At 52.3% G+C, this 18,641-nt stretch overlaps 9 protein-coding genes across 9 annotated transcripts, besides 5 other annotated features; 3 read left to right on the top strand and 6 right to left on the bottom strand.

Moving 5' to 3' along the window:
• Positions 1–169: 169 nt before the first annotated feature.
• Positions 170–1,641, bottom strand: ACLA_097970 (putative chitin biosynthesis protein (Chs5); the record flags this gene model as incomplete). The annotated part of the gene is made up of 2 exons (XM_001270280.1): positions 170–1,411; positions 1,570–1,641. The coding sequence occupies 2 exons, from the start codon at positions 1,639–1,641 to the stop codon at positions 170–172; spliced, it is 1,314 nt and encodes a 437-aa protein (XP_001270281.1).
• Positions 559–624: a microsatellite.
• A 468-nt stretch (positions 1,642–2,109) lies between the features above and the next one.
• ACLA_097960 (uncharacterized protein) lies at positions 2,110–2,986 on the bottom strand (the record flags this gene model as incomplete). The annotated part of the gene is made up of 2 exons (XM_001270279.1): positions 2,110–2,649; positions 2,945–2,986. 2 exons carry the CDS (start codon positions 2,984–2,986, stop codon positions 2,110–2,112), a joined length of 582 nt encoding a protein of 193 aa, XP_001270280.1.
• A 211-nt stretch (positions 2,987–3,197) lies between these two features.
• On the top strand, positions 3,198–3,863 carry ACLA_097950 (translation initiation complex factor eIF1A; the record flags this gene model as incomplete). Its single annotated transcript, XM_001270278.1, has 2 exons — positions 3,198–3,218; positions 3,435–3,863. 2 exons carry the CDS (start codon positions 3,198–3,200, stop codon positions 3,861–3,863), a joined length of 450 nt encoding a protein of 149 aa, XP_001270279.1.
• Positions 3,864–4,523: 660 nt separating this feature from the next.
• On the bottom strand, positions 4,524–7,858 carry ACLA_097940 (ssDNA endodeoxyribonuclease RAD1; the record flags this gene model as incomplete). Its single annotated transcript, XM_001270277.1, has 8 exons — positions 4,524–5,450; positions 5,512–6,604; positions 6,676–7,152; positions 7,204–7,255; positions 7,308–7,378; positions 7,427–7,514; positions 7,572–7,749; positions 7,811–7,858. The coding sequence occupies 8 exons, from the start codon at positions 7,856–7,858 to the stop codon at positions 4,524–4,526; spliced, it is 2,934 nt and encodes a 977-aa protein (XP_001270278.1).
• A 635-nt stretch (positions 7,859–8,493) lies between these two features.
• Positions 8,494–8,763, bottom strand: ACLA_097930 (uncharacterized protein; the record flags this gene model as incomplete). Its single annotated transcript, XM_001270276.1, has 2 exons — positions 8,494–8,555; positions 8,616–8,763. The coding sequence occupies 2 exons, from the start codon at positions 8,761–8,763 to the stop codon at positions 8,494–8,496; spliced, it is 210 nt and encodes a 69-aa protein (XP_001270277.1).
• Positions 8,764–9,784: 1,021 nt separating this feature from the next.
• On the top strand, positions 9,785–11,860 carry ACLA_097920 (WASP family protein; the record flags this gene model as incomplete). The annotated part of the gene is made up of 3 exons (XM_001270275.1): positions 9,785–9,994; positions 10,078–11,764; positions 11,829–11,860. The coding sequence occupies 3 exons, from the start codon at positions 9,785–9,787 to the stop codon at positions 11,858–11,860; spliced, it is 1,929 nt and encodes a 642-aa protein (XP_001270276.1).
• Positions 11,296–11,324: a microsatellite.
• Positions 11,340–11,450: a mobile genetic element.
• Positions 11,861–12,491: 631 nt separating the features above from the next.
• ACLA_097910 (CorA family magnesium transporter) lies at positions 12,492–14,446 on the top strand (the record flags this gene model as incomplete). Its single annotated transcript, XM_001270274.1, has 2 exons — positions 12,492–13,789; positions 13,858–14,446. 2 exons carry the CDS (start codon positions 12,492–12,494, stop codon positions 14,444–14,446), a joined length of 1,887 nt encoding a protein of 628 aa, XP_001270275.1.
• Positions 14,447–14,852: 406 nt separating this feature from the next.
• ACLA_097900 (uncharacterized protein) lies at positions 14,853–16,017 on the bottom strand (the record flags this gene model as incomplete). The annotated part of the gene is made up of 2 exons (XM_001270273.1): positions 14,853–15,397; positions 15,882–16,017. 2 exons carry the CDS (start codon positions 16,015–16,017, stop codon positions 14,853–14,855), a joined length of 681 nt encoding a protein of 226 aa, XP_001270274.1.
• Positions 14,976–15,004: a microsatellite.
• Positions 14,977–15,004: a microsatellite.
• A 248-nt stretch (positions 16,018–16,265) lies between the features above and the next one.
• On the bottom strand, positions 16,266–18,212 carry trm44 (tRNA (uracil) methyltransferase; the record flags this gene model as incomplete). The annotated part of the gene is made up of 1 exon (XM_001270272.1): positions 16,266–18,212. One exon carries the CDS (start codon positions 18,210–18,212, stop codon positions 16,266–16,268), a length of 1,947 nt encoding a protein of 648 aa, XP_001270273.1.
• Positions 18,213–18,641: the final 429 nt, after the last annotated feature.

Below are 18,641 nucleotides of genomic sequence, written 5' to 3'. Positions count from 1 at the left end.
AGGACGTGACGAAAGGGAGAAATATACGGAACAAACAAGCGTCGGGATCAAGGCTCGAGTGCAATCGATACAATGGTATATAGAGACGCAAACGCAAACACCGGTCGATTCATAGACGAGAAAGAAACTCTGAGTGATTGCTGAGAACATATTCTGCTCGCACGGTTCATCACAGGGTGACTTCACTGAAATCTCCTTCGCCCTCCTTCCCCTTGGTCTTGGCGTCATTATCGTTACTTGGCGCTTCTTCGTGTTCTTGCTCCTTGTCCGAGTTCTCCTGTTCGCTTTCAGATTCTTCCTCTGCCTTGTCATCTTCGCTCGTATTGCCTTCCTCTGCCGGACCTGGCGACGCAGATTTGCCGTTGACCGTTGGCTCAGCTTCCGCAATACCCTCATCCTTCGGAGGCGGCGGAGGCGGAGTCTCCTCATCTGATGAGACTTCCTCCTCATCCGCGCGCGGTTGGCCACTCATGCTCGCGCCGGGGAAAGGGGTTACGGGCGGCTCGCCGACGCTCAGATTCCTCTCATGCACCGGTTGGGGGTGGAGACTGAGTCTCGACTGCGACTGGGACTGCGACTGCGATTGAGAGGGGGACTGCGACTGCGGCTGGGAGTGGGACTGCGGGTGCGACTTCGGCGGGGCATTGGTAGCCATTGAGACGGAGGATCGCGTGTGCTGATGCGACGAGGCGTGGATGGGCCCGAGCTGTCTGGCCTTGGGGTCTGCGTTCAGGTAGTATCCGCGGACACTCACGAGGGTGCCCTCAGCCTCGCAGGCATCCACCCACTCAGGAACCACCACTGGGATGTTCATCTCGACAGCCTTCTCCCACAGGGGGCCTTTCCCCTCCGTGCACACAAAGTGGGTAGTGTCGATACGGACGGTGTCGATGAGCTTGCCGCCGATGCGATCCAACGCCGCCGCCAGGGCGTCCTTCTGCTGCGGTGGGAGCACACCAGGCGTCACTGTGATTCCAGATAGATCCGTCATCTTGTGGGTGCGACATGTCAGCTTCTCCGATTGGTATGTGCCGGCGGTTGTGCGCAAGACGAGATGAAACGTGTACTCCATGTCGATGGCGAGGCCGCTGATCTTGGTGCTGCGCGTCTCCAGCGGTCTGGGTATAGACCCGGCCTTGGAGCCATTCCGGTAAAGAGAGAGGGATTTGAGTGATGCCGTGGCAAGATCGATGGGATCCCATTCTAGGACCAGCGAGGTTTGCGTGGCATTTCGGAGACGGAGGATGGGCGGGGCAGGGTTCTTGACGCCGTACGTGTTCAGGATACGCTTCTGGAGAGCCTGAAAAGCCGCTGTGCTTGCGGCTTCAGCGGTATGGTTGCGCGATACTGTAATGTCGACGATGCTGCCGGATGCGATGTTGTTTGGGAGGAGGACGGAGGGAAATTCGATCTGTATTGGCCTGAATTAGCTAGCCACTTGAGGACACTTTCAAATAGCATATTCTCTCAAAACTCATGAGCCTGCAACACCACAGGTCGTCTGAACTTCGCCAACGTGCAGCGATTTCTAGTTTCGCAATTGATGCGCTGTGAGAGGGGCGAGCTTACGAGTCGGTTGTCCTGGGTCAAGAGCACAGCGACTCCTGCGTCTACCTTGCCTACTGTCAAGGAGACCAGCATCTTGACAAGGGATGAAGGCGTTCAGGTGATATCAGAAATGACGCATCCGCTTTTTGTTCAGTTTGCGATGGATAATGAGCGGAAACAATGTCGTGGACTCGTGGTGGATGTACGTTCGTTGTTGACTTGACTATTGAGATGATCGGCCCCAGTTAATCAACTTGGTCAACACGCCAAGGAGGCACGGTCGTCGCGAATCCAGACTGGCTTCTTATAGTTAATTTCATGGCCATAACAGAAAAAAAATAGTTTAAACCCTCCTTGGTAGTGACGGAGCATTGGCTCTGCGCTCTTAATAGTTGATACTTGATAAATGGTCCAAATTTCTCTTCTCTCCCTTTTTTACGCCATAGACGCCATGTCAAGCTCTTGGTTGTATGCGAGGGCGCTTAACACCCACATGTAGAAGCCTTCATAATTTAGCTGTCGAAAACGCAAATAGTGAGACTGATATCAATTCGCTTGTTATTATGTACGAGTATTCATGGGTATCTTTGTAGTAGCATCCTTCCCTTCCTTTCTAGTCCTCGATTTCGCTTGTCTTTCACCGGCCCTCAAATGTGTCAACAATGTATGCAGAAGATAGTCCATCTCCTTTCGAACAGCAGCGTACTCGTCCTTCACGCTCTGCGGCCGGACAATAAACTCAAGAGAGCCTTTGAGGCCCTGAAGCGACTGCTGTTCCGTCTCGGATCCTTGTGCTTGCGACACAAGCCGTCTTCCTTCGGGATCGAACCCTCGTGCTGCCAGAGCCTGCCGAAATGCCAATCGCGCCCGTCGTGCCCCCCATGAGCGAACGACCCGCTTGAAGGATTGCAGCGGCTGCAGAGATACCCTCCACCATAGTGTCTCGGGATTCCGGTGGGTGTACATGTCTTGGACCTTGACTCGGATGGGGTTCGTGTTGGAGCCCAGGTATCGGGCGGCAACTGGGGGGATCTTTGTTTGCGGGACATACCGCATGACGAAGTAGTTGGTAGTTTTGAGGAGTTTCATATTTGCAAAAGGCTATGTGACCACGATAGGGAGATGCGAGTATTTAGCTGTAGTTCTTCTTTGGTCACCAGGGAAGGAGCTGCTAGTACATCTCGGGTTTGAGCGATACACTTTGAACGAATTGCACGCTCTCAAAGCACAGGCATAAGTTGGTTAGAAGCGAAATCGAGGGACACTGCTGCTCAATATCAGACCCTCATGGAAACAATGAGAAGGCAGTCCTCGACGATCCTGGGACATGGCACCTGTGGTTCCATGGGCGATTCTAATCTGAAGCTCTTTTCTGCCGCAGAAAAGAAACATGTACAGAAAGGCGGTGTAAATACTCGAGCTCCCATTGACCAGTCATTGTGGCGAGCCTTAGGCAGCATTCAGGCCGCCACGCCACTGTCTGACTCCCCACTATGTATTTAACCAGCACCGATTTTGCTCTCTGTGCTTCTCTCCGCCAACTCGACAACTCCCCCACTTTCACCTCATCTGGTCCTTGAGGACGCTATTTTCACTAGATTACTTGCCTGTATCAAGAGAAAAACCAGCGCGGATAGCGAGTCGTCACTATGCCTAAGAATAAGGGAAAGGTAAGATTTCTTCTTCCCTCCTTGTGTTGAAAGAGACTCCCCGCCTGCCAAAGTTTTCACGATATTTCTGGTCCTGTTATTCAGCCCGTTCAGCTGCGCTCGCGAGAGAAAACGCGACACACGTAGGACCCGAAGTGATTGAGAAAAATTTGGAAAGCGGGGGTTCCGGCGCGGTGTACCTTTATTGCAGAAAAAAGATGCTAACCTACTCAACAGGGTGGTAAGAACAGGCGTCGTGGAAAGAACGAGAACGACAACGAGAAGCGTGAGCTCGTCTTCAAGGAAGAAGGCCAGGAGTATGCGCAGGTCGTGAAGATGCTCGGCAACGGCCGTCTGGAGGCCATGTGCTTCGACGGCGAGAAGCGACTGGCGCACATTCGCGGCAAGCTGAGGAAGAAGGTCTGGATCAACCAGGGCGACATCATCCTCCTCTCGCTGCGTGACTATCAGGACGAAAAGGGCGACGTGATCATGAAGTACACCGCCGACGAGGCCAGAAGTCTCAAGGCCTACGGCGAGTTGCCCGAGCACGCCAAGATTAACGAGACCGACACCTACGGCCACGAAGGTTTCGAGGACAACGTCGAGTTCGACGAAGACCGTGAGAGCGAAGACGAGAAGGAGATCGATGTCGACGACCTCTAAATCCCCCCAACCCCCTTTTTTTCCATTCAGCTCTGCGAGGAGCCCATCGGGGCCGCCTTCTACCGCTCAACTTTGTTCTCCCCCCCGGACCCCGGGATCTTCGACGATTATTCTTCCTGTGACGGAGTGGCCTTCCTGCCGCTTTTGGGACGTCAACTCGGCGACCGGGCCCTTCTATTCGTATGTGTCTGCCGCCTGTTTCCCGCAAAAGGCGACGGCATGGAGGATTGGAGTTGCGGTGCTCCCCGCTTCGCGTTTGAATTCACTTCATTCGCCACCCGGTGCTGCTTCCATCGTCAGGGCTGATGGACGAGCCTCTTAAATTCGCGCATGATGCAGAACTGACTGGACTGAGCCATATGTCGGTTTTTTCTTCGTGGACCCGTGATTTCAGATGGTTCTGCAGAGAAATAGTTGTGATGCATATGATGAAACTGGCTGCAAGCTGCATGTTTCGTGTTGAGCAATTCTTTTGTCTGTTACCTTCTTGCTTCGTTTCTTTCTTCCTGTTGGAATTTACGATAGATTCATGAGAGGGTTATGAAAATAAAAAATCTTCTAAAATGGTTCCTTCCTGTCTTTCAAAACATAAACCATGATCATCTCTTTAGAACTTGTGCTTCTACTAGTTGTATACAGGCCCACTGTAGGTTGGTAGACTCAGCCGGTTTCAAACACACTTTTACGGAAGAAACCGACAATCTTCCGCGCGGCCTCCCTCCCGACCAGAGGATCAAGCTGTTCAACGTCCATATTTGCAATCTCATTGATGTTCCCTGTTTCAAGGATCAGGCGCTCGAGGACCTTGGGCGTGACCCCGGGGACTGCGCGCAGCATGTCCTGAGGCAGGGCATTGAATGTACGATGTTCGATACCCGCGGCTGCCATGACGTCGCCTGGATGTGACGACGCGGCGATATCCATGTCCAGGCCGATCTGGACGGCGCGAATTGGATCCGGCTCTGGGTTATTCTTCTTCAACTCAGCGAAAATCTCTGCGGTTTGATATGGGGAAGAAGACCAGACGATCTTCAGTCGGGGGAAAGTAAGGGTGAGGAGGACGAGGAGATGCTGGGCGGATTTGGGAGTGGATGGATTCATGAGGGAGCTGCTCGCTGACAGCGTGGTTGTCCCTGTTCCAGAGGAGGAGAACCCATAGTCAGTGAGAAAGGATGTGCCTGGCATTGATGAGGATGCAAAGGCATCGAAGGTGAACGATTTGTTCTGATCGAATTCGATCAGCAGGAGTGGATTCTTGTAATGCTGGAGCATCGTCTCAGCTTGGTTGTAGAGGCGGCCATTTTTCAGGGAGGCAATGAGATCGCGGACTGATTTCCGCTCGACGCAGATGTCCGGGGTCAGAATATAGTCGCCAACTGTCAACTGGCACGGAACAATGACCATGTTATTGCCATGTAGAAGGGACGGGAGAGCGCTTCTGAATTCTCGAACGTCCACGACTACTCGAGGAGGTGATGCGGTTGCGGCCAAACGGCCTCCTCCGGCAATGCGTGTGTTAACGGTTCGAAGGAATAGCTCCTGAGGATCCTCTTGGCTCTTATCATGAGTGAGAGTGACAGCCATGCTCTGGCGTTGCAATGTCAGTTTTACATCATAAATGGGAAAAAGTAATGAGAGATTGGCTCACCCCTTTCTCTTTGATGAGCTTCGTAAAGGAATCTTTCTCCCGTCGTACTGCACTCAAATAACGCTGTTCTTCCACAGAGCCCCCGTAGTAGATGAAGTATACTCGCACATTCCTTCCCACATGAGAGCTACGGTAAACCTCTACCCGTCGAATGAATGCAGGCTCAGGTTCGTACATGATGATGTACCGTGGCCGTACTTCGTCCAATATCTGTTCATCCATGTCCCCGTCGTAGGGATGTACTATGACCAGATCGTCCATATCATACAACTCGAAGAAGTTATCCATATCCTCCAAGTCATCAATGATGATCTCCTCTTTCTGTATTTCTTCAACATCGGTAGGTTGTAGTTCATTTAGTAAGCTGGTCACCTCACCCGGTAATTCGGTGTCAGTCTGGACGCTTGCATTTGGCACACGCGCTGGGGCTGAAGATGCAGCCCCTCCACCTCTTACTCGACGTCTTTTGTTCGGAGGAGCTCGTTGGCCCGTGGTTCTTGGAGACTCTTGACCTTTTATGGCCTGTGTGTCTGCGTCTGATTTGGAAGAAAGATTTTTGTTCACGTTTGACAACGATGTTTTCCAATCAAGGTATTCACGCAATCTTCTCCGTAGCATGACTTGCGCGGAAGGTCTGTTGTCTTGAAAGCCATCATTATGTTCCGTATTGTCTTCCTCATTCTTGTCAATCCTGGCATGCATTGTGCCAAGGTACTCTCTGAGCTGCCGACAAGTTCTTTGATCAGTACACATAATCAAGACAGTACTATTAGAATCATCCGCATGCATGGGATTCAGATAAGAATCTTGTTCGATCTCTTCCAGAATCTCGGCGAGGACTGCCCATTTTGGCTGTTCCTCTAAGACGGGTCGGAGAGTCGAAGGGAGAGAGCCCGATGCAGTACGAGTCGCATCGCTGGTAATCTTTCCTTCATATACCCTTGACTTAGCAGTTTGAAATAGCCCATGAGCCGCGTCGAGGAAAAGCCAAGGAGAGTGATTATGTCTTGTCGAGCCAGGGGGAGGGGAATGTGCCGTTACGATGGTATCCAGGTATTTCACGAAGGAAACCGCATCGTACGTAAGTAAAGCGCTAGAGAGATCAGAACACATACAGAGCAAGAACTAAACCACACAGGAGGAGATTGGAGAGTTACGACGTACTGAAGGATGGCTCGAAGATCAGAAAGGTCGCTGACAATCTGTCTCGTCCTGAAACCAACGAGATGCCACATGGGATCAAGCTGACGCCTGATCGCAATGTCAAAGCTCCTATGCAATGCGCTATCCAATGTCCAGTCGGCCATGTCAATTCCGGTATTTGCTTTTTTCAACTCTGCAATACTAATTTCCACACATTCGAGCACGGCATTCTGGATTTCGCGCATTTTGTCAGTCATCGGCACCTCAAGCTCAATCACTTCAGCCTTCCTGTTTCCTTCTAGGGACTCCGCAACAGTGACATGGAAGCGTGGCCATAACGACGTTTTCCTAAGGAAAAGGTTACGCAGGGAATTCGCTAGCGGAGCGAATCCAGTTGTGAACGGCTCTGGGGAATCGGAAAAGGCCTTGAGAAAACCGAGCTTATTGTTCTGTCGGTACACGCGAATGATGAAGGCTTCAAGTGAAGTTGCTATGATCCTAAAGCCCTTTAGTATCCAATCGCGTGTGTCAAACGGTAATGGACTGTACTTCTCTGCGTGTAGCACAACCATGCCCGTAATCTTTTCCGGATCGAGAAGTTCTGAAGCTGAATTAGTAGAAGATCCAAGTACCAATAAAGAGCCCTGTCCTACTTGACAATAGATCCACGACGAGTATTCTGGATGTTACACTCAGGATACCACCTTCTGCATAGATCTTCTCCCTAGACTGTTGTTGGTATCAGATCAGCCTGCTAGGCAGAAGTACGTACCGCATGGACACTGTAGCTCTCTCGGTGTTGATCACCTTGAGGCCCCTAGCCATGAATGTTTTGCTAATGGCATAATGCTCTGCCAGGGCTGCCTGAGAAGTGAGCATTGCGACTCCTGACAATGAGAATTGCATGCTCTACGTACCTTCACCGATCCATTCATTCTCGCGAGCATCAGCCCCAACGACTAGGACAAGATTGTTGCCTGCGGCATCATAAAAGTGTAGTAAATTTGTCACCAGACGTAACAGGCCCAAGCCCCGGGCAAGGATAACAAGCTCATCTTCGGTGCGCAGTTCGGTGAAGATGTCCTGCTGGTATTGCTATTTATAGGGTCGTCAGCATCCGAGTATAGCTGCCATTTTTGCTCTGTGGATTACTTACCAGAGGCAAGGACAGCTTCACCGGGACATTGGCGCGTTCAGGAGGCATGAGGAGCCTTTTGACGCGACAAATGCTGTATCTTGAAGTAATCGAGCAGTAGAGGAGGACGCGCAGTCAGGTGACTATGATGTAATTTATGTGATAAGGACGATAGCTGCTCTTACCATTTTTGGCTAGCACATGTTGATTTCGTTTGGGAGTAACGTGACTTCTTTATACAAGCATCGCTCAATGTGAGAGGTGTAAAATGTAAGTTAAGAGCAGGAAGAGCAGGTAGTACTATTATTATTATTTTTTTCGAAATCGATGTCAAGGAAACTATCTAGTACCCCACAGAGTTCTCGAGTCTTCACTAGGTCAGTACCTCACTTAAGTTTGGCGCCTATATACTGTGTAGAATTCTTTCCTGCTTCTAGTGGCCTAGCAAGGGTGTTGGCGCATCGTATTGCGTACCCTTTCTAATAATATGAAGATGCAGATACAAAAATCCAAGGGACATGTTAACTCTATATCTAATCTCCTATAGAGGTTAGAGGATACTGGAAGAAATTACTTCGAATGTTTGAGAACGTAATGCATCAATAGGACAACACTCGTAATGCAACGGAAGCAAAAGTGGAATCAAGGCCGTCTCATAAAGGATCATACAATATGATGCATAGCATACACAAAGATCAGTGGTTCTACTTGTTCAACTCCTTCATGCGCTGCTCAATCTCTTCCCTCGAGGCTTTGGGAGGCATGTCTATGCTATCGTCAACGAGATGATACATCGCCTGCGGTTCTATGTGTATTTGTTGCTTACTATCGGGAATCTGAGGTCCCTTTGAAAGAAGATCAGAGGCAGTAGCCTTCTTCTGCTCATGCTCTCCCTTGAAGGACTCGTTGCTCTGGGTGCTATTGCTGCCCTGCACCGAGGGGAAGTTGGAAGTGTCTGACGGGATGACGGGCATGATGAACTAGATGAGGTGTGTAATGACTTTTGAATTCGCAGATAGGTAACAGATAGAGGTGTATTTATTTTCCTGATGGGCCTTTAGAGATCCAAGAGAGAGTAAGAGAAGCCAACAGCAGTCATTTATACTCGAGCCTTTTCTTAGCCAGGCGGGATGACGTCGTTGCTGGTATACTTCAACCAGTCCACGAGACCACTTTGCCTGTATCTAGAAGGATAATGGGTGCGAAGATCGAGTATTTGATCTGAGAGTATCCGATATTCTTTACAAATGGGTGATCTTTTTGGATATTGAGAATCTCAGGTGATGTATCTATATCCTACCGTTGGAGTATGGAGTAGTTAAGTACCGTTCTCTTAAGCAGACATTTCCCTTTCTCCAGTGAGGGATTCTTCAGATGAAGTATTCGCCATATTCATAGTCCTCTACCAAGTGTATTGAAACCATGTAAGCACGTAGGAAATCAATTGATATTGATTGATATAATGAGAGAGGCGAGTAGATAATTCACCATCATCATCATTGAGTGTGGCTTAGTAGTGTTAGGAGTGGTTCTCCCCGTGCTATGTACCAGACTACCAGTAGATAGGTAGTTCCCCACCTACGACCTAGTAGTGTGTAGGTAACCACCAAACTGACCGAACTTCACCACCTAAGTTGCTACCTGCAACTATTCATGCTCCCAACCTTCCATCACTTCCTACTCGACAACTCCTGTCGCTCTTCTTTTTTTTACTCTGATTATACAAAGCTCTGATCTTTCCAGCCTCTTTCCCTTGCATTTGGATTGTACAGTCTCTTCCGAGCTGGAGAATTGGACATATTCGCACCCCTTCTCGTCCTACGACAAGCCACCGGTGCTCTAGACGCAAACGCAATTTGCTTCCCTCTGGGGTGACCATACTATATCTCGTGCAATGTGTTCGCGACAGACAACTTGAATACTAGTCATCCGTGTCTCCCGTGCCATTCAATTTTCCCCGCTATCACCTCGTCTCCGATTCCCTCGTGATCCATCATGCCATCTATCCTTAGTGACGCCGACAAGGAAACTGTGAAGCGGAATGTTCCAAAACCTTCCAACAAAATTCTTGCTGTAGGGGTTGCGCGGCTATATGTCGCGTACCCGGATCCCCATCGATGGACATACACAGGATTGCAGGGTGCCGCAGTGCTCGCGAACGACCTGGTCGGGCGGACGTTTTGGCTGAAGCTAGTGGATGTCTCGGTGAGTGGTCATCTTGCAACTTCTACCGCGTAGTACCACGCAAAAATACAATTGCTGATCTTTGCGACCATGTTCGAGTGTAGCCCGCCGGAAGAGGTGTGATTTGGGACCAAGAGATCTACGACAATTTTTCATACAACCAGGATCGCACGTTCTTCCACACATTCGAACTCGAAGACTGCCCGGCGGGTTTCTCTTTCGCCGACGAAAAGGAGGCCAAAACTTTCATCAAGAAGGTCCACGAGCGGGAGAAGCATGCAAGCAAGGAAACCCGTCAGACACCGTTCGCATCAACCAGAGGCCAAGGCCCTGCGCCTGTTGTCAGTGGAAAATCAGGCGTGGGACGATCGCTGTTCGGTAGTTTACTAGGCCATCGGTCAGCGTCGGGATCGAGCGCACCACCACCACCACCGGCGGCACCTGCTGCAGCACCCTACGCGCCTCCTACGCAGTTAGCTCCGGCGTCTCGGCCCCCCAGTGCTTCCCGCAAAGAGTTGCCCTTTGATACAAGTGATCCATCATGGAAGGGGCTCCTGGACGAACTGCTCCAGATGGGAATTACAGAAGATCAGATTGCGGAGAATTCCGATTTCATCAAGGCGTATATTGAACAGAGACAAGGGAACGAGGCCGACTCTACGCCTTCTGAAGAGCAGAAGCGAGGCAAGGCCCCGCCTCCTCCCCCGCCTCCCTCCGGCCCTCCCGCACTGAAAATGACTGCGATCAGTCCACAGAATACCGGGAACAGTGCAGGCAGTCGAAGGGGCGCGCCTCCGCCACCTCCGCCATCTCGAAAAGTCCGCCCTGAAGCGGAAGAGGAACCAACCCCTGCACCAGCTCGTGAACCATCACCGCCAAGACCCAGATTCCGTGCACCTCCTCCTCTTGCAGATGCTGGTAAACTCGCCCATGTCGTTAGCCCTCCCCTCCCTGGCCGGCAGAGAGCCATGTCTGGCGCGACTCCCGGTCCACCTCCGCCCCCTCGGCCTCCCAAGAACCCGATGGAGGATGGCGGCGGATTTCGGTTCGGTGTTCCTCCGCCTTTCCATGGGGAACGCAAGGTATCTGCTCCCCCCGCACCACCTAGTCGTAGCCCGGCCCCTCCAGGGCCTCCTCCGCCTCCTCCGCGAAGCCCTGCTACTCCGCCGCAACTTCCACCCAAAGTTCCCCATGCCCCGACTTCAGCAGCAGGTCCTCCGCCTCCACCGCCAGCTCGAAATCCCATCTCATCCCCCCCTCCGCCTCCGCCAGTGCCTGCTGCTTCACGGCCAATCCCTCCTCCGCCAGCGGCCAGTGCTGTGCCTCCCCCTCCACCTCCTCCTCCTCCCCCACCACCTTCGGCGAGCATTCCACCGCCGCCGCCTCCACCTCCACCTCCTGTGTCACACGTCCCTCCTCCGCGGCCCCCGCCACCCCCATCAAGCGGAGGTCCACCACCTCCTCCACCTCCTCCGCCAGCTCCTGGTGGCTTTGCCCCTCCTCCCCCACCCCCTCCACCCCCAGGCGGTGCGGCTCCACATTTGCCTCAGCCAGCTGGGGATCGGGGCGATCTCTTGGCTGCTATCAGAGCGTCTGGAGGCAAGGGAGGTGGAGGTTTACGGAAAGTCAAGGATTCAGACAAGAAAGATCGAAGCGCCGCTCTCGTCCCGGGATCCGCCGCTGAATCGTCTGCACCGACACCAGGCGGCGGTGGTGCTGCTGCTCAAGGAGGTCTGGCAGGCGCTTTGCAAGATGCTCTTGCGAAGAGAAAACAGAAAGTTAGCGGCAGCGGTAAGTTTTACCAACCACTTGCCCCTTATACCTCGCTTGGCGATGTTTCTAACCTGTGATAAAGACGACGAAAAGGACGATGACGATGATTGGTGATCACCTGGCAGTGCTTCTATTATCCCTATTTGTCCTTGATCATCCTGTTTACTGTGTTTTTCTAGGCGGCATGTCTGGATAGACTTTTTGTTTCGTTGATACCTCGCATTCCATGGCATATCTGTTTCTTGTTTTAAGAAGATATGGTTCCAATCGTCCCCCCACATAAAGGTCTTTGAGCTAGAGGGTGGATACTGGAGAGCGATGTGTAGCTTCAGACCTGCTTCTAGGAGACTATCTTCTCAAGTCCTTGCCAGATCATTCACCCTTTGTACATTCTCACAGGCAGCAAGTATTTGACAGTGGCAGTATCGAATGCTCATCAATCGCTTCGTCTACATACCAACCCTTCACAAGTAGGCCACAGAATGAACCCCTGAACTCCGGAGCACTGTTATCCTAAGCCCATTCCCAATGGACATAACCTGCTGAGAGATTGGTGGAGATAAATCACTCGGTGGTGAGAAGTATACGGAACATTATTAACCCGAGATCCTTATCCCCCTGCGGGAACAACTCAACCCAGGTCAGAAAAAAGATAACTGATGAACCCATCGCTTATCAGACGCAAAACAACCAAGTGAAGAGACGGCTCATCACTCTGGTCGACGGCTTTTTAAGGCCGCCAGAGATGCCATCACCATCGCATTTGAAACCGTCGGCCCCTTCAGCGTCCCTTCTTCGATTCCTGCGGTCTCAGTCCGAGTTCTGCGCACCGAGCTTATCAGCATGCACTCACTCTGTTCGAAGGAGGCTACACACATCGAGACAAGCCCCCTGCAATGCTGCCCCAAGCGCCTCTCCGAACAAAATATATTCTGAAACGGGACCATGCCGCGCGACTGTTCAAGCTAGTATTTTCACGATCCCGTGTGTGTCGGCGAGAAGTCACAGCACGTCGCGATCTCGTCTTTCGTTCGATCAGCCTCAAAGCATCCGCTCGCCTTCGATCGTTCCCTTCGCAAATACCCTTCACTCGCGATCTGTTACTACCAAAAGCCGCCCTCTCCTACGCAGGCTTTTTGAGCTGAGACGTAGCAAACCGGCTACGGATAGCAAGCTCAACCGCAGCGGCGGGCCCGCGCTGATTGACGATGGCACGGAAGGAGGATTCAACATCGGCCGAGGACTGGCCGCGAAAGCCACAAATGAACCGCGACTGCGCTGCACGGAGTTTGACAACAACGGAAACGTGACCCTCGTGAACGGGGAGTTCAAGAAAAGCGAGCTGATCGCAAAGGTTGGTGTCTCCACTAGGCTCGAGATTGGGGTTGGAAAGGAGCTAAAATCCAGGTTGCAGTACGGGCTTCTTCCGCGCGATCTTCGCAAGATTGATTCTTCGACGCTGCCGCATATCCTTGTCCGGCCGAGCGCGATCCTCATTAACCTCCTGCACCTGCGTGTGCTTATCAAGCATGACCGGGTCCTCGTGTTCGATGCCTATGGCTCTACCGATTCGTACATGCAGTCATTATTTGTGTATGATCTGGAAGGAAAACTACGGCAGAAACAGACGCAGGGTGCTGGCGCATTGCCTTATGAGTTCCGTGCTTTGGAAGCAGTGCTGATTAGCGTTACTGCTGGTCTGGAGGAGGAATTCAATGGCGTGAGGGAGCCGGTGGTACGCGTTCTCCGCGCTCTGGAAGAGGACATCGATCGGGATAAGCTGCGCCATCTCCTTATCTATTCCAAGAAACTGGGTACCTTTGAGCAGAAAGCTCGGTTGGTGCGAGACGCCATCGACGATCTTCTGGAGGCAGACGATGACCTGACTGCAATGTATTTGACTGAGCGCGCGAATGGTGTTGAACGGGAGGAGGACGACCATCAGGAGGTTGAGATGCTCTTGGAATCCTACCACAAAGTCTGCGACGAGATTGTCCAAGCCAGCGGGAACCTGGTGACCAGCATTCGTAACACTGAGGAAGTGTAAGGCCCAATGTTCCCCCCCTATGTTCTCGCTCAGCCTGAAAACGCAGAATTCTAACCTTTTACAGTGTAAAAGCCATCCTCGACGCGAACCGTAACTCTCTCATGTTACTCGACCTCAAGTTCAGTATCGGAACCCTCGGGCTCGCGACAGGTACCCTCTTCTCCGCTCTATACGGCATGAACTTGAAGAATTTCATCGAAGAATCCGATGCTGGATTCGGCGCTGTCTCGGTGACCTGTTTCGCCATCACCGCCGTCGTCTGCGTCTACGGACTAGCAAAGCTACGCAAACTCCAGCGCGTCCGCATGTGGGGCGAAGCCGGTGCAGGCGGCACCCCCATCAATCCTATCACGGCCAGAAATGGCATCCTCTCCAGCCATCGGGCGAATTGGCGGGCAGACTCTATTGAGCCGGTCTGGGGCAGTCTCCCCGGCGAAGGTCGGACGGAAAGAATGAAGCGCATTCGCGACAGCGCCGCCGCGGCCGCGGCCAAGTCCCTCGCTGCTGATGCGGCGGCCCAGAGGGCCTCGGCGCTGCGAGCAGCAAGTGCGCAAGCTAAAGCGTCGGCATCGGCTAGCGCGTCCAGCGGCTCTGCGAAGGGTTCAGGTCATTCTCCTACGCGCGAGACAGATCCCACCGGCAGTGCTCTTTGAACGTCTCATAATATCTGAATCTGTCCATCCTCAACCGGACTACGTCTTGGTCACCGAGGCTAGTCGTTCCCCTTTGCTACATGAGCAGATTAAAAGTGCTCTTTCGCGAGTCCCGTTCATTCTCGGCAGTGGTTTCTTTTTTGGCGGGCGTTCGGCTCTTGTTTTCTACACTAAATGTGCACGGCAGACGGAAAGAGTCGGCTTCTCTCTCGCCACGCGAGATGGCTGTGTATAGCTCCACTCCCGGCTCACTTATAAACCTTGTATCTACGATATCTCGAGATTTCCACTCACAACTCATGATTTAGTATTATGTTAATAGACTAGATAGAAGAACCAACACTAGGTAGCCTCCCAATGTATTCTATAATATCACACGCACACGCACTTCATAACCATGCTCCAACTATAACTCATCCCTCTGCTCACGGGCCCGCAGCCGCAACATCGCCACACCATGGGGCTTCACATGCGCCCGCACCGTCCCACTAAGCTGCACCGTCCCAACCTTCGACCCCATCAGCTCCTTCGACGACGACGACGACGACGACGACGACGGCTTCGCAAACATCTCGCGCGCCCCGCACAACGCGGTCAGGTTGGACTGCGAGGCAGTCTCCCCGCCCGCGACCATATCGTCTGTCACAGACAAAAACAGGGCTGACTCACCCCCCAGCTTGCCCAGAGCGTGGCATCCTTCTCCTCGTAGCCCCAGGGACCCGGCATAGCCAGAGCAAGTCAAGGACCCGGCACTAGAGTAGATACCAATCTTCAACCCTATGTCGTGGATCCTGTCGGCGAGCTCGGCAATGCCATTGGGAAATTTGGCCGAATTGACGATCAGGTAGCCAGACGTGTTACGGCCGGCGGACCAGCAGTCGCCCAGGACCACATCCGAGATTTCTTGAAACCCAGAGAGACGATTTTCTCGGCGGCATCGAGGATGACGGTCTCATTCACGTCACAGGCGAAGGAGTCCCAAGTGTTCTACGCACGGGGGAGAAGATGTAAGCTTCTATGCATTCAACTTAGACTTGGTTTGGTTTGGACCGACTCAGCCATCCCATCTGTGGTGTTTGGGCTAGGCCATTGTTCAAAGCAGCGGCCTTGAGGCCGAAGAGGGCTGCAGGGAGCAGCAGCGACGAGACAGCTATAACGAAGGAATGTGCCAGGAATAGAACTACCAGAGGGAGTGCGCCCGAACAATGATTACTCTAAGTCTATAGTTCCTGACATCCAAGGGTTTTATATCCCTTGCCTGCTCCCTGCAGTCAACCCAGGAGACCATTTCCCCATGGCTATCCCGCGGGGGAAATATCCTCAAGCCGGAGAAGCAAGGTGTGGAGAGAGTGCAGCGCATTTCGGATCATGCCGTGCATGAAGTCATAGTATCTCAATGCCTTTTTGGACATCAAAGCAATGATCATCATCAAACATGGAGAAACTTCGGCAATACTGAGTCGGCCTCCCCGCTTCTGCTGGACCCCGTGGGGCTCGTATGGGAAGAAAGTACTCAGAGTCCCAGGGCCCCGGGAGCGAGCTGGGAGGGTGGTCCAGCACAAGGTGGCCATGATAATGCAATCCATCATGCCGGCCTCTACTTGCGTCCGACCTTGAACCGAACAGACCCTTCGGTGAGACAATGGCAAAGCCGAGTGGTGTGATCAAGGCCCAGTGCTCGCTCAACCTCCGAAGCCAAGAAGCTTGTAACTGGACAAGATCTTGAGACTTGAATTTGGGTTTTATATGCGCAAAAATCCTGGTGCCCTCTGCTGCTGCTTCAGTGCCTCACATATTATCGGAATTGCAAATAGTCACTTCAATGAGTTGGTTGGTTGCCCTTCCCCTGTCCCTTGTGGAGACCCTTAGCACGTTCTATCCAAATTTTCGCTGCAAGCCCGACTCCTCCTTCGCGGGCACATTCGCGCTGAACGACCGCCGTGGCCTTTTCAGTAACCCCGTCGACATTGGCATCATGAGCTCCACCATCAGCCGTAGGCGAGATCTGTGCAGTATTGACTCTAGATCCCCACTCCTGTGTTATCCGTCTACGGCCGCCAATCACACCCATGTTCCTTGTACTAGGAATCCGTAACAAGGTCTTTTCCACGTCGTATCCAACCTCTTCGGCAATGCCCATCGTCTTGGCAGTCAGGGAGCCATACATGGAATTCAACATCCCCGCGTCGGTCTGCTCCTGTTGTTTGGCGGCTCGAAGCGCCTTTAGGTCTCCGGTAGCCGGTTGCGGATTTTGTTCCACCTCAGCGTCTGGACGATCGACTTCCTCCTTTCTCTTAGGCCGGGGAGGAGGATAGCGATGTCTGGCGCCAGAGAGCGAATGGGAGCAGCAGGGGATTGAGATGAACGGAAGTGGAGATGCCGGGTTTGAGAGCGCAGCCATCAGCGGCGTCCAAACTGTCAGTTCATCGGCATGATTTGAGATGATAAAGGTATTCTCCGAGAACATCCCGGTATGGGTCTTGATACCAATGTCCAGATCCAACTCTGTGGATACGTCTGCAAATGGCTTCGGGATGTAAATTTCCTCTTTGAGCCGCTCTTGAATCGAGGGTGGAAAGGTATTCCAGGTCTTTCGGCGACGGGCGTCAAACCCCCACCCATGGTATCCCTCTGAGAGCAGGACATAGACAAGCAGCCCGTTTCCACAAGCAACATCCACAAACCCCGGGAATTTCGGGTCATGGTCTTCCTTTTCGCCGGGGGCTGAACCCCTCTCATCAGCGGGTACAGCTCCATACATACTCCTCCATAGCTCAATGAGGAAGGCCGTAATCGAGAGGTCCTCGAAAACGTGCTTGTTCGGTTCCGTCTCTTCGACCCAGTTCTTACATAGATCAGCTGCGTACTTCAGTTTCAGGCGCGCATACGTGTCTTGAACCAGATGCCTTGGAATCACGTTATCCTTGTTCGGATTGTAGTTGCCTCCTTCAGGCTTCTCCGTGAGGCGTGTTTGACGAGCGAGCCGGATTTGAGTGCTCAGAAGAGCGAGCAAGGTACGCTCCAGCCGATTCTGAATCGGCTCTCCTTCGTACGGCAGGAAATGTACGGACATCGTTCCCGAGCCATGCTTTGCTTCGGCTGATTCTACATTGTTGTTGTAGGTGAAGTCGTACAGGAAGGCCAGTGAGCGCAGCAGGGGATGATACCAGGGCATGTCCTCCTTGGACGAGACGTGCGGCACGTACACGACCAAGAAGCGTTTGCGTGATACCGTGGCCTCGGTTTCATCTTGGTTACCATGCGCATCTTGCGTGCGAGCAGATGCGGGAAGAAACTCCTCTCCCTCGTAGAAATGACAGGTCTGTTCCAGGGGCCGATCCAGGTTCTTGTTTCTAGGAATCAATCTCCTCACAATGGTCCTTGTTAGCTCGAACCCGGGCACGTCTCTCGCTGGAAGGGGCTCCGCAGAATCACCGGGCTTAGGGCAATCGTTCGTGTCAATATTGCCGGATTCTGCGAATGATATCTCCTTCGCATGTGGGGTACTCAAGATACCCCGACTGTCGTAGAGAATATCTGCACGAAATAAATGGCTCGAGTTCAGGTTGGGATTTTCCAAGAGAAACAGCGTCATGTCCTCGATGACCTCGGGGGTAAAGGAAAGCTCTCCTTCTTTCAGATCTGTTGAGGTAACCCATCCGTCCTGGGTGGGGTTCAAAATATGTGAGGGTTCTATGGTTTCAACCAGTGGTTTCCCCGAGAGCTTTGACACATCTCGGGGGTTTTTCCTAACATTTCTAGGCATATTGGTCTCCTTGGGAGGGTGAGAAGGCCAGCCCCTCTGTCTTGACTCAGTCGAGTGCCAGATGCGAGAGCACACTGGGCGGCAGGGAATATGCAACCTGACGGTCAGGGGCAGCTGACAGCAAGACTGAAACGATGTCTGTCGGTCTTCCGCTACCTTTCGAGTGTGTAGAGAGGTTTTACTCCGTATGTTATAGACGTGCAACAATATTCGTCACTGATATCAATGGCCCACTAATATTGGATCTCGCTTATGATGGAGCGGGTCATGTGATAGGATGCTCCATAGTATGTGCCTCGCTGTGTTGACAATTGACATGTCTCCTTCGACAGTTGACAGGTCCGTTCCCGAATTACATGATGGGGGCAGCGTAGCAGAATGATGGAACGGGTGCAGTATACATGTTTTCTTCAATTGCATGATATGTCA

Source organism: Aspergillus clavatus, genomic scaffold (assembly GCF_000002715.2).
Source record: "Aspergillus clavatus NRRL 1 1099423829804 genomic scaffold, whole genome shotgun sequence".
Taxonomy (NCBI): Eukaryota; Fungi; Ascomycota; class Eurotiomycetes; order Eurotiales; family Aspergillaceae; genus Aspergillus; species Aspergillus clavatus.
The sequence above is the reverse complement of the archived record's forward strand: the minus strand, read 5'-3'. Positions and strand labels throughout refer to the sequence as shown.